Raw genomic sequence first — 13,193 nt, forward strand, 5'->3', positions numbered from 1 at the left:
GCAATTCTGAAACTGGCAAGAAAAATGTATGTTAAGAGCTAGTCTTACCAAAATCACCTTACAATGTCAGTACTCTTACTCCCCTTCTCTGCAGTCTGCCTCACTGTAGTATACATTGTGGAAACTATTGTGATTAGCACAATCTTTAGTTCTACATGCCTTTAAATATTTTCTCATTTTTGTGGTGTTCTTTTTGTTCTTAGAGAAGTTCTTGAAAATGTGACATGACAATTGCAAAATAGGTTTTAATGAAGAAGATATAGCTTAAAATTGAAAAAGCAGCCCTTTTTAGATTGTACATTTTGATTTTAAAATTCCTGTGACTGGTTGTATGTCCCCGTCACCCAGCTGAACAGCTTTACAGGACAGCAATGTGTTTTTGAGGGGAAAACTTTCTTCTGGGGCTTAAGTCACAGCCATCAGGAGTGGGTTTTTTTGGCAGACGTTCTTGGAAGGGAGGAGTTGAAGTTCACTCCACATTGAGTTGAAACACACAGGAGTATTGCCTTTTGGAATCTTAGTTGTCTCTCTGGCTGCAAGAAAGGATTAATCCTGCTGATAGGGAAAATCAACACAAAAGGTTCCCTTGCCAGAAGGGAGAACCAGAACTCTTTGTTTTGACTCTGTCAAAAAGACAGACAATCACTGCCTAAACCCCTCTGTTTATCTCCCTCCCCATGAGGAAGAGAGAGAACTGTTTGTTTGGATATTTCTGAGGAGGGAAAGGGAGTGCTTAATTGCCTGCCTAGGAATGGGAAGCATGAAGGACTGTACTTCACTCTAAAAATAAAGGAATTTCTTTATTTAGGACATCTTCAGATATTCTTCCTTTAAAAGATTTTTCAACACCTGATTCCTGAGGGCATGGCAGCAGCTTTCCTATAATACCCTACCAAATTATTTGAGCTCATGTTCAGTCTGACCGTAGATGAAGAAAAAATGCATACAAGTGAAACAAAACCATTATTTTGATATTTATGAGGTTACTTTGAACTACATAGAAATGTAACGGTAATCTGGAAAAAGACATTTACACTTAAGCAGTTCCAATATTTTACAGGTAGCTGCTTTTATTAAATTAAATATGAATGGCTTTAATGGCTGATTCATTAATATACTGCAAAGTGGAAAAGCCAGGTTGATTCTTGGAAGCTAGAGAACGGTTCCTTGTTAGAGGATGAGAGGATTGTGGAGGTGGTGTCAGTCTCAGAGTTTGAGGAAAGGAGTATTGTATCATTATATTTAGATCATTCTGGTCAACTGAAGTCCGACTACTAAGTGAGTGCAAAAGAAGTCATGTTGATTCTAAGACATTTTGATGGAAGGTCTTGTAGGTAGAGAGATTGAGGGTAGAAGTTTGCAATAATCTCCAGTATTCTAACAGGTGACAAAAAATCCTGGAATGGGGGGGATTGAGGGAGGGGAATAAATTGATAATTGCTAATACCAATTTATTAAGGTAGTTCTTTAGTTCTTTTTGCTTTTTTGCTTTTAAGTAATGTTTAAACTTTATACTAAATTAATTATGATGTAATATGAAATGTAAGCTTTGTCAGAAGCTGTTTAATATGGTTTAAATTTGCATTTGCATTAACAAAATTGTGTTGGCAAGACAATTTCCCTTTATGTATATCTGGCTTGCAGTCTCAAAGTAAATAACCTGAGTTTCTTGGTCTCTGTCTAATGAACAGCCCAACAGTAACGATTTTTTGGACAGTTCAGAAGAAATATACTACACTGCAAGATCTAACCTGGTATATTTCACCTTCTGATTTTCTTTGTCAACCTTGGTTTTATGTCTTTATTTTTGTTTTTCAAAGCTAAAGTTTTGTTCAATTGCTGTACTTGCTTTTGCCTCTGTAGAACAGTTTTTCAGTCTAAGGGTTAAGTTGTATGAATATTTCTAAGGAACTGAGGGAAAATATATATAAAGTAGGTCAGTATTATGAATTAACTGTAATGTCTTAAACTTTTTTCACTGTGTCTAGGAGATATTTCTTAGCATATTTTGTTTGGCAGTTCCTTTAAACATCCATTTGAAAGATTAAAAAATGTGTATGTTTTTAATATTTTAATATCCAAAATGTAATTACAGCATAGAATGAATACAAACATTACCATGCATACTGACAAAACCACGAACATTCTAAGATCTAGATCAGAAATATGATTGTCTTGGCATTTGGTACTGCCCTATTGTACCTGTCCTCTTTTCCAGCCCTTCTCTGCTTTAGCAATGCAGTGTGAAAATCAAGCCAGCAACTTTTACTCTGTTCTGCTCCTGGGTCTTCAAATGGCCAGAGACTCGTGTATCTGTTGTTGGTGATGGTTGCTAGTCATGTGTAAAGTAGTGAGAGCACCGTTTCATTTCTTCAGACTCTGTACTAGGTGGAACATGCTGTGCTACCAACTAAACCCAAGTCTTGTTTTGATTTGTAAACTGAGAATTTCATGTGGAAGTCCATTGAAAATAATAAATATGGAACAAAATGATGGCTTTTTACATCAGCTTCTCAGAAACTGTTTCTGCCAATATATGTGATAGCTTAAGCTGTACTGATTCCAGTTTTGGAGGCAGTCCTGTGTAGATTTTCCTCCTTAACATACACAAATGTCCTTTAGCAACTTCCTTGGGACTACAGCTCCAGTTTCTCTTCCTCCAGCAGCATTGTCCTGCACTTCAGCTCTGTTTTTCTTTCAGCTACCGACTCTCTTCATTTTCTCACTTTTTTCCTGCCACTTTCGTCTCTGCTGCATGCAGATGGTTCCTGCTGTCCTCGTGAATGTGGCTCCAGCAGATCTTTCCATGGTCATTCCCAAAGGGACTCCTGCAGCCCCTCATAGATTGGCATAAGCCCATTACAGTAGTTGCTCCATGTGTTGCCCTCTAGACCACTGAGTGTAAACTGGCCTAAGATGCCATCTAAGATGCACTTGCAGCATGTGTCCTGACCAGACCCCCCATTTGGCATCTCCTCTGCCCCATGGTTTTAAATTTAGGACAATAGTTATTGCTACAATGAAGAAAGAAGGAAATAATGTTAGTTTTAAATAAGAGGGAGTTTTCTAGGCTGTGAACACTTTCCAGACATCTCCACTTCATCTGCATCAGGCACTCTCTATTCCGCAATTCCACAGGCTCATTATGAACCAGAGAGAAGTGCTCTGACTCAGTCACAGGATCCCATTTACTTTTGAGATTTGGTTGTGTTTGTTTTCTCGCCAACCAAGGTGGTTGTTCTGGAAAGCCCAGAAACTAAAGGAAGTTTTTCTCTTGTCTTCTGTACGAGACCATGCTAATCGTGCTCTCCCTCCTCTAGATCTGTTAGTCTGAGCTGCAGACACTGTTCACTGGACAGTATATGGTTTCTTCAAGCCTTCATGAAGTGGGATTGAGTAGTCCTCTCATCAGGAGGCTTTGACTTCCCATTTCACTTGAGTCCGGAAATTGTTCCACTGTGGAACATATACCTGATGAGGGACAAGCCTTTGGCCAGGGGCGGCTCCAAGCACCAGCATGCCAAGCGCATGCTTGGGGCGGCAAGCCGTGGGGGGCACTCTGCCGGTCGCCGCAAGAGCAGCAGGCAGGTTGCCTTTGGCAGTATGCCTGTGGAGGGTCCGCTGGTCCCATTGCTTCGGCGGACCTCCCACAGGCTGCCGACAAATTCCTGCGACCAGGGACCTCCCGCAGGCAAGCCGCCGAAGGTAGCCTGCCTGCTGTTCTTGGGCCGGCAAAATGCCTAGAGCCGCTCCCGCCTTTGGCAAACCCATGAATCTTCAGGATCATAACCAAAACAAATGTCAAAGGTTGGAGAAGCTTTATGGGTCATATAGATAATGACAGTGACTGTAGTCCAAGTTGGAATTTTAGATCACCATCAGACTCTGTGGCACTCTGGGCACTTCAGCAGCCTCTGCCCCCAATCACTACACAGATTATATTTAAGAAGTTTGACATTTGAACTGTGACCACTGGTAAAAATGGACAGGGGAAAAATGAAACCTGTCTCTGACAGTGCCATCTGGATTCTCTGGGAGATAGATAGAAAAGGTTCAGTGGTTGACTTCTCAGCTATATCTAGGGAAATTTCAGTGCCTCAAAAGACTGACTAGCAGATCCACCATCATTCATGGCAGATGCCAAACTAACAAGATGGTGCTATTGTAGTGCCTTCCACATAGAGACATGTTTGCTTCACATCTAAACAAATTTTGGTTCTACCTTGATCTAGGCACAAGGATCTTCCCATTGAGAGGGTGGATGCTCTTTCTTAAACTGGTCAACCCCTAAACACATGCCTTTTTTGCCAAAGAAATGCATACGTAGTTGCCAAAAGGCTAAAGTCATCCTCAAGCCCTGTCACTGTCCCATGAGGCCTTGTTTCCCTAGTTTGTATTCAGCCTGTCTATATATCAGAACCACGGCAACTCCCTCAAACAAGGAACCTTCTCCATCAGTTCTGATCAGATACAATTCTGCCCCTGGACCCATACAGCGTGTATGTAGCAGCTTGAGATCTACTTTTTAAAAAATGATTAGTGATTTTTTGGTGCTTCAGTTCTGGGTGCCCATCAAGACACATGATTGTCAGAAAGCAAGCGTACGTAGCACGTTTTGAAAATCAGGTCCCTTGTATGTGTTTCAATTGGGCACCCAAAATCACTAGTCATTTTAGAAACTTCAGGCCTGGATGTTAACAAAATAATTCTCCAAACCTTTGGCTTCTCTTCTCATCTGGTTGATGTTTTGCTTGCATCCAAGGAGCACTCTACAAATCAGGCATATTGGAGCAATTAGTTTCTTTAGTGGGTGCTGCACTAGAAGTGTCCCTCCCCTTGAAGCACACCTCTCCTTCCTTTTGGAGTTTTTGTTAAAGGTCTGTATCAGAATGTCATATACCAACTCTCAGATCCTGACTAAATAATGACAACCTCATTCTGCATTCTCACATCACTTGACTTTTTTTCCAGTGTGCTAAATGCTGTCAACCGCCAGTCAGAGCCAGTTAGCAGAACAGAACCTGAATTTCATTCTGAATGCTCTCAACAAATCTCCTTTCACGCCTCTGGCAAAAGCTACCTTCCATTATCTTTCTGTTAAACCGATGTTCCTCATTGCTACCACCTTTGCTCAAAGAATTAATGAGTAGGGAGATCTCTTGTGTAAAGAACTCTTCCTCCTGTTTTTCACAGATAAGCAGTTCTTAGAACTGTTCCCACATCATTACTTAGGAAATTTCCTTCCCTTCCATCTGAACACATCCTGTCCAAGGAAGTGAATTAGTATTCCCTAGATGATATTAGAGCTGTAAAATATTGCCCAAATCGAACAACTTTTTTTCATAATGCCAAGATCCTTTGTTTTGTATGTGGTCCATCCTACTTTTTTGGAACCGGTTTCAAATTCCACATTTCCCCATAAGTCATTGCAGCTCTTAAGGGATCCTGTATTCATTTCCAAAGGGCTCCCCATACAGGAATAATCGCACTCACTGCTTGGTTAGTAGTTATATTGTGGGCATAGAAGGGACTGTCCATCATATCAGGAAATCTTCACCCTGGGCTTCTCTCCGTGCCTTCATTAACACTGTAAGAGAATGCAGAGTCCTCTAGGAGTGCAGCTTTTGGTCACTGGATCCTGGAGAATGCGCTGCCTAACTAAGCTAGTACCCTTCCTAATTATTAGGGGTTTTCTGATATATAGTTTGTTTCTCTTTGGAAGTTAGTATTCTTATGTTGGTCACTGTACCATTAAGACTCTTTTGGGTTTACCAAGGGGTACAGGGTGAATCACTACTGCCTCCTTACAGCGCGAGGGAGCCTTGTCTGTGCTCCCTGGGGGAAACTTACCCAAAACTACAGGTTGCTGCCTGCTGGCAACACAAGCACCCCACTCCAGGCTCTGCAAGCCCCACTCTTTCACTCCGCAGGCTAGCAATTTGAATATCCTAGCCCTTATGTCATATAGAGAGACCAATGTACAGTTTAAATTCCCCCCCTCTTTTTCTTTCATTATGAATCAACAAGACTCTTCTCCCTAGAATAACCACAATTTTTGTTTACATTACATTTCAAAAGTGAATTGGGAGGGGAGATTCTTGAGATTGTCCTCAGTGGAAAACATAAATATGAACATTATTCTTAAGATCCAATGGAACTAAGTAGGATGGGGGACTTGAGTCCAAGGCATTTTTCTTTCTCGGCCAAAGAGTTAGATTTCTGAGACAGCCAATTCTGTTTCTGGCAGACCATTTAAAATACTGAATCCAGTAGCCAGTCACTGCAGAGGGATTTCAATAGCTAATCAGAATGGATATATTTCTCTTCTTTGTATGGGCGCTAAATAACAATAGTGATTATGCCCTTCAGACAACCACAGACAGAGTGCAAGAAATCACTGAACAAGGTGGGAGGGAAAACTGCGGATATGCAACAATAATTTACAAAATTCCTGCATGCTGATTAGTTGAGACTGTTTGTTTGTTTTATTTGGATGTTTACTAAAATCCTGAAAGACTTAATTCTCTTTTTGAAAAACTACTAGCATTATCTAAAAAGTTGAACACGTTTTTAATAAAATAAGGACAATGGAATTTGGTGTATGACTTAAGTGTTATTCAGTAAGCATTCTCCTTTATGGGTGAATGAAATGCTAAGAATCATTAGTCATTCCTTTCACTAGGAGACTAGGAAAAATGGTGATACCATATTAGTGGAAGATGTACACGATCTTATGATTGACTGTCTTTGAACAACTAAGGTACATTTGTATTGTCAACTGATCAGGATTTACCTTATCAGCAGCCAATAGTATTTAATATCAAAGTGTTATACTTCCAAATTTTATTACTGACCACTTAATTACAGTTTCAGGAATAGCAACTGCAATATCCAATTATGAATTATTGGTTCACTGTGCATATTCAAATACACTTGTTGAAAAACTATGAAAAGTAAATGGGAAAGTGAATTTCATGTACAGCTCAAGCCTACACAATAAATTTGTTCCAAATTAAGAGTATAAAACTAGCAGAAGAGCAAAGCTACAATTATAGTTCATGCATGATGAGATACTGCATGACATACAATAAAAGCTGTTTTATCCAGTACTTCATGAACCGAAAAGCTCTGTAAACCGGCATCTCCGATCTTTATTGAAATTCTGGTCTATAGTGCTGTTGGTATGGGGCCAGCGGAGGGTTGGGGTGCAGGAGGTGGTGTGGAGCGTGTGCTCTGGGAGGGGGCTTGGGGTGCTGGATCCAGGGGCTTCTCACCTCCAGCAGCTCCCCACAAACTGCTCTTAGGTGGAGGTGTGACAGGCGGCTCCACACGCTGCTCCTGCCCTCAGTGCTAGCAATGCAGTTCCCATTGGCTGGAAACAGTGGCCAGTAGGAGCTGCGGGGGCAGCGGCTGCAATCAGAGGCAGCACATAGAGCTGCCTGATATGCCTCCGCTTAGGAGCAGCTGAGACAGGTCAATGCCCACAGTGAGCAGCTCTCTGATCCGGCAGCCCAACTCCCCTCCCGCACCCAAACTCTCTCCCAGAGCCCTAATTTAGAATAAAAAGATTTTCCCCTGGAATGTATGATTCGTTCTCCTGCATGACTTTTCTTTAATATTATCCATTACACTGAGATTTTGTACATTGTTGTCCACACCTTTATATTGTGCAAAGTAGTGGGTTTTTTCCCAAGTAGAACTCTAGTTATAAACTGTACCAGCAATTCAAGACCAGTTCACTGTTCACTGACCTCTTAGAATAAAGTATAATTTGGGACATTTTGTGGATCCTATTAAGATATTTTAATATTATTTCCATATCCCATTGATGATGATTGTATATCTTGCAATATTATTTTGAAAACATAGGGCTCAGTCAGATTTATTTGTGTTTTATGTTCATGTGCTGCATATTAAAACTTTCAAACTCAAAGCATTTGGATGGAGATGAGGATACAGTTTTTATCCAAATCTCAGTCTTTACAAACTCCCTTACTCCCCACTGATTGATTTTAGTGTACATAAGGAATTACTTTACCCAGCAATTAAGTACATTTGGGTGAAATACAGTAATGTCTGAAAAGCAAACAGGAACACAATACAGCAGTTTAGAACAGGAAGTGAAGAACATAAATGCCCATTTGAAAACATAGTCTAGTAATACTAGCAGACAGCATGGTAGTAAACTGGATAAAAACAAAGGTTTTGTCCTTTAAAATATATAAGTATAAGTAACACTGACAGATGTCATCTTTCATAAAAAAAAAATAATTGCAGGGCATATAACCATCAGTGACAGATAAAGAATCTTTTACATTTTGTAGAGGTTTGCTTATTTTCTCTTATTAAATTTTCTGTCACTCCTGCAGAATGTACACTGTCATGTACTATAGAATGTGTAAATTAAAGTAGACAGACACTTTAGCTCTGTCCAGCATAGGATCTTCACTTTCCATTTTTATAAGAATTTGTGTATTACACTTTTGGAATTTATATTCAAAATGCTTTTCACTTAAGGTGGGAAATTTCTCTCACTCTAGATAGCTGTGTAGTGCCAAAAAGGAAGGTGTCACAATTCAGAGCAACTGCCACCTGTATTTAACTCTTGTGGTCCAGCAAGTGCACCCACTCTCAGGCTTCTGGCTCCTCAGCCATCATCTCTCTTGGATGGAGACATGTGTTTCTCTCCATCCTGACCAGGGTATTTCCAGGCTGCACAGTTTCTTGCCTACACTGTGAATCCCCCAGCAAACCCTGACTGCCCGAGCAAGCCTGCTTTGCTTTTGCTTGCAATCCGAAGGCTATAAACAGTGTAATTGCCACAGTAATAAGTTACTACAAAGCTCTTTCTAAGCAGGTACATTTATTCTTAAGGTGAAAGCGTTACAGAGAAAACATTAAAACAGTAAAAGAAGCTACATGCATGCTGATAAGCTTACCAGAGATCAGCCCACCTCCAACAAGGGCTCTGGTTGGTGAACAGTCCTGCATATCCCAGCAAGGGTTTTTTCTGTGGTTCACAGTTGATGATAGCTGTGAGCTCAGAACAAGCATACCAAAGAAGTACTTCCTTATGTTAATTTTAACTCTACCTCCCTATTAATTTCATCGGGTGACCCCTGCTTTCTGTGTTACATGAAGGGGTGAGTAACACTTTCTTCACACAATTCATGATTCTATAGACCTCTTTCATATCCCCCTTTAGTCACTTCTTTTTCCTAAGGTGAACAATCCCAGTCTTTTTAATCTCTCTTCATATGAAAGCTGATAATTTTTGTTCCCCTTCTCTGTCCTTTTCCCTAGTCTAATATATCTTTGTTGAGATGGGGTGACTAGAACTGTGCACAGTATTCAAGGTGTGGACTTACCATGGATTTACATAGTGACATTATGATATTTTCTGTCTTATCTATCCCTTGCCTAATGATTCGTAACATTCTGTTAGCTTTTTTGACTGCTGCTGCACAATAAGCGATGTTGTCAGAGAACTATCCATGATAACTCCAAGATCTTTCTTGAGTGATATCTAATTTAGACCCTATTATTTTGTATGTATAGTTGAGATTGTTTTCCAATGTGTAATTAGTTTTGCATTTATTAGAACTGAATTTCATCTGCCATTTTATTGCCCAGTCCCCCTGTTTTGTGAGATACCTTTGTAACTCTTCAGTCAGCTTTGGACTTAACTATCTTGGGTAGCTTTGTATCATCTGGAAACTTTGCCACCTCACTGTTTACCCCTTTTTCCAGATCATATATGAGTATGTTGAATGGCAGTGGTCCTAGTTAACTCCTCGGAGGACTCTTCTGTTTACCTCTCTTCACTGTGAAAACTGTTTATTCCTGTCCTTTGTTTCCTTTTAAGCAGTTACTGTTCTATGAGAGTGCCTTCCCTCTGATCCTATGACTCCTTATTTTGCTTAAAAGCCTTTGGTGCTGGACCTTGTCAAAGGTTTTCTGAAGGTCCAAGTAGGCTGTATCGTACAAGTACTATGGCCCTCCAGTGCAGGGACACCAAAATGAGAGCTGCTCTTACAGTGGAGAAGTGAGTGGCAATCGCACTGTGGAAATGTACAATGCCAGATTGTTACCACTCAGTCGGAAATCAGTGTGTAGTCAGGAAATCCACTGCATGTAAATTTGCAGGGCCATTAATCATCCGCTATGGAGGACTGTGACTCTCGGCAATGTACAGGACATAGTGGGTGGATTTGCAGCAGTGAGGTTCATGAACTGCGATGGAGCAATAGACAGCGCACACATCCCTATCTTGGCACCAAGCCATCTCGCCACAGAGTGCTTCGAGAGAAAAAGCTGTGTTTCTGTGGTGGTGCAGTTGTTGGTGATCGCTGGGGATACTTCACCCACATCAACGTGGGCTAGTCAGGGAAGGTTCATGATGCTCACATCTTGAAGAACACAGGACTTTTCAGAAAGCTGCAAGCAGGGACTTTCTTTCCAGACTGGCAGATTAGCTTTGGGAATGTTGAAATGACAATAGTGATAAGCTACCCATTGCTCCCCTGGCTTATGAAGCCATACACTGGCCATTTCAGCAGCTCCGAGGAATGATTCAACTACCAGCTCACCAGGTGCAGAATAACAGTTGAATGTGCTTTTTGTCGATCTGAAGGGGCATAGTTTACTCACAGGATTGGACCTCAGTGTTACCAGAATCAAAATGGTTATAGCTGACTGCTGTGTGCATCTCTGCCTCTCTTGGTTGTACAACTGCCTCTTCTAGAACGAGTAAATTAAGGAAAAGTCATGGTCTTGTGGGGAGGGGGCATCCCTGTAATGGAAAATTTATGTACACATTTAACTGAGATTTCTTTCCCTGAATTGGGCTCGCCTGTGCTCGACTGGTTGGACTGTGGTGGAATCAAAAACAGGTCTAGGCTCTCTGCACAGCTGGATCCCCCAATCACCAGTCCCCCATCCTCCTCCTCTCCCTCCCTGTTCTTGGCAGAGGCCTGTGACTTGGACTCCTCGGAGGAATCTTTAGTATTGTGCAGGGTGCTGGTAGAGTCTCTGCTGAGTATGGCAGGTAGCTCATCTTAAAAGCAGCAGTCTATGGCTTAGTACCAATCGATTTTTGGCTTTCTGGTGTGCCTAGTACAGCTCCTTGGCTTTCATGCAGCACTGTTACTGGGCTCTGTAGTACCTCTTCTCTTGAATCCCTTGAGCAGCCTGCTCGTAGGTGTTCAAGTTTCTATGGTTGGTCCATAGCAATGCTTGCACAGCCTTGTCTCCCTACAGGTCCAAGAGAATCAATGTCTCTTGTCGGAGCACATCTGGAGTGCGTGGCCAGCATACTCAGCTGGACAGTTGCACTCAACAGTGGAGAGCTGCTTGGTATTCTTGCCAAACCGAGCAATCAGGAAAAGGAATTCCAAAATTTACAGGGCTTGAAAAGGGAGGGAGGACTCCTGGTTTATGTGATCTCTTGGCAGTGGAATTCACAGTGGTAACCAAAGTGATCAATGTGGCACATTTTGGGACAGCTGCTGGAGAATTGTTAGGGTTGACATAGGTAACAGTGTCTACATGCATGCTGTATTGACCTCCGTACATTAACCTTGGCTAAGGCCGCTTGGGGAGGAGGTATTACTATGTTGGCGTAACAGGACACTTACAGTGGGAGACAAATTTAAGTGTAGACACATGCACAACTAGGTTAAGAACATAGGAATGGCCATACTGGGTCAGACCAAAGGTCCATCTAGCACAGTATCCTGTCTTCCGACAGTGGCCAATGCCAGGTGCCCCAGAGGGAATGAACAGAACAAGTAGTCATTAGGTTGATGCAAGGCAGCTTATGTCAGCATAACTTTGTAGTATAGAACAGGCCTTGGAGTCCCTCCTGTCCTCTCAGTGACCCCCCTCTTGGGCCCAGGAAGCCTGGGAGAGGAAGCTGTCTGGTTTGAATGCAAAAGTGACAAAAGGGGGACTGGGAGAGAGAAAGGTATAGCTTGGGACTGTAGGATTGGGGGGAGAAACTATGACTGTCACTGGGAGGACAAACAAAGTTGGATGAGGAACCAGATTGGGGGCATGAGGAGGGTGCGCAGATCTGGAAAGGAACTTGGGTGTCAGGGAGAATTAGAACTGGTTGGCCAAAGAGAATGGGACAAGGAATTGAGGGGTGGGGAGACTAAGACTGGATGAGAAGTCTGAGAAGATAGAGAGTAGTACTAGAAGTCTGGGGTCGGATGAGCTGGGAACTGGGTGTGGCTGGACTGGGAGACTGGGTGTGTGGAGAGAGAGACTGGGAGATGCGAGGACACTGGGACTTGGACATTGAGCCTGGAGGAGAAAATTAGGACTGGCTGGGCTAGGAGACTGGGATGAGTAGCCTGAGGACTGGAGTAAGCATTTCTTCTTTGTCAGGCTGTCCTTCATATGGGAGAGTGGGAGGCTCAGGCTATGGAGTGCCTCGTCACTGTGGGGTGGTTGCCTGTCTAATCTAGTTGTACTAGTCTCATCACTGTGTTACCAGGATATCCTTTGGTGACGGACTGGATATTTCTGGAATGGGATGCTCTTGAGAGAGTTCTGTTCTATAAAAGCTGCTAAGTGGTGTCTAACAATTTTAACGTCTTAAGACATCACTCATTTCCCAGTATAGGCGAACCCTAAGTGTTTAGGGGAAGGAGTTTGTGTATATACTTCTCCAATCCCAACCTGGCTGAGGAGAGACAAACATCCCATAGCTTTAATAGTCTTCTCTGGGGACGTGCTAGTATGGTGATTCTTTAAGGTGAACTCTGCCTATTCCCATTAATGAGATAAGCATACCTTCTGGTATGTGAGCTCAGAATTTTTGAGTAGTGTCTCCTGGGGTTCTTTGCCATCTCATGCTTAGTCTTAAGGTTACCTAGCACTTCGTAATTTGTAAGTGCTTGATTTTGCAACTTTAATGTTTGGTTAATGTAGTATTTTGTATTTCATACAAAAGAACTACACATAAAATAAATGAGCGAATAGTAGTTTTCCTTAAAATATTTTTTTGCCTTTATAACTAAAACAAACAAAATATTTGCCCCATTCTCTATATAGTATTTATTTGGATAGTGCCAGTTGTATACTACAGACATTACAAGATCTCTGCGCTGAAGAACTGACAATATAAATATATACAATTAAAATGAACAGTAAAAAGCACTGTGACTAATTGAAGCTTAACACACCAT

At 41.8% G+C, this 13,193-nt stretch overlaps 1 protein-coding gene across 3 annotated transcripts in view; it reads left to right on the forward strand.

Annotated features, from left to right (window-relative positions):
- Nucleotides 1-13,193, forward strand: part of MAP4K3 (mitogen-activated protein kinase kinase kinase kinase 3) — a 144,810-nt gene that overhangs the window by 70,281 nt on the left and 61,336 nt on the right. For 2 of the 3 annotated variants that reach the window (XR_003999797.1, XM_030558134.1), the window contains exon 15: nt 1,692-1,754. The exons of the other annotated variant lie outside the window; for it this stretch is intronic. Coding sequence is in view for 1 of the 2 variants with exons in the window: in XM_030558134.1 (XP_030413994.1) it covers nt 1,692-1,754 (63 nt within the window). In the remaining variant the exon portion in view is untranslated. The remainder of the gene's footprint in view (nt 1-1,691; nt 1,755-13,193) is intronic. 3 annotated transcript variants of the gene reach the window in all.

The sequence above is a fragment of the Gopherus evgoodei genome, chromosome 3 (assembly GCF_007399415.2).
Source record: "Gopherus evgoodei ecotype Sinaloan lineage chromosome 3, rGopEvg1_v1.p, whole genome shotgun sequence".
Lineage (NCBI taxonomy): Eukaryota > Metazoa > Chordata > Testudines > Testudinidae > Gopherus > Gopherus evgoodei.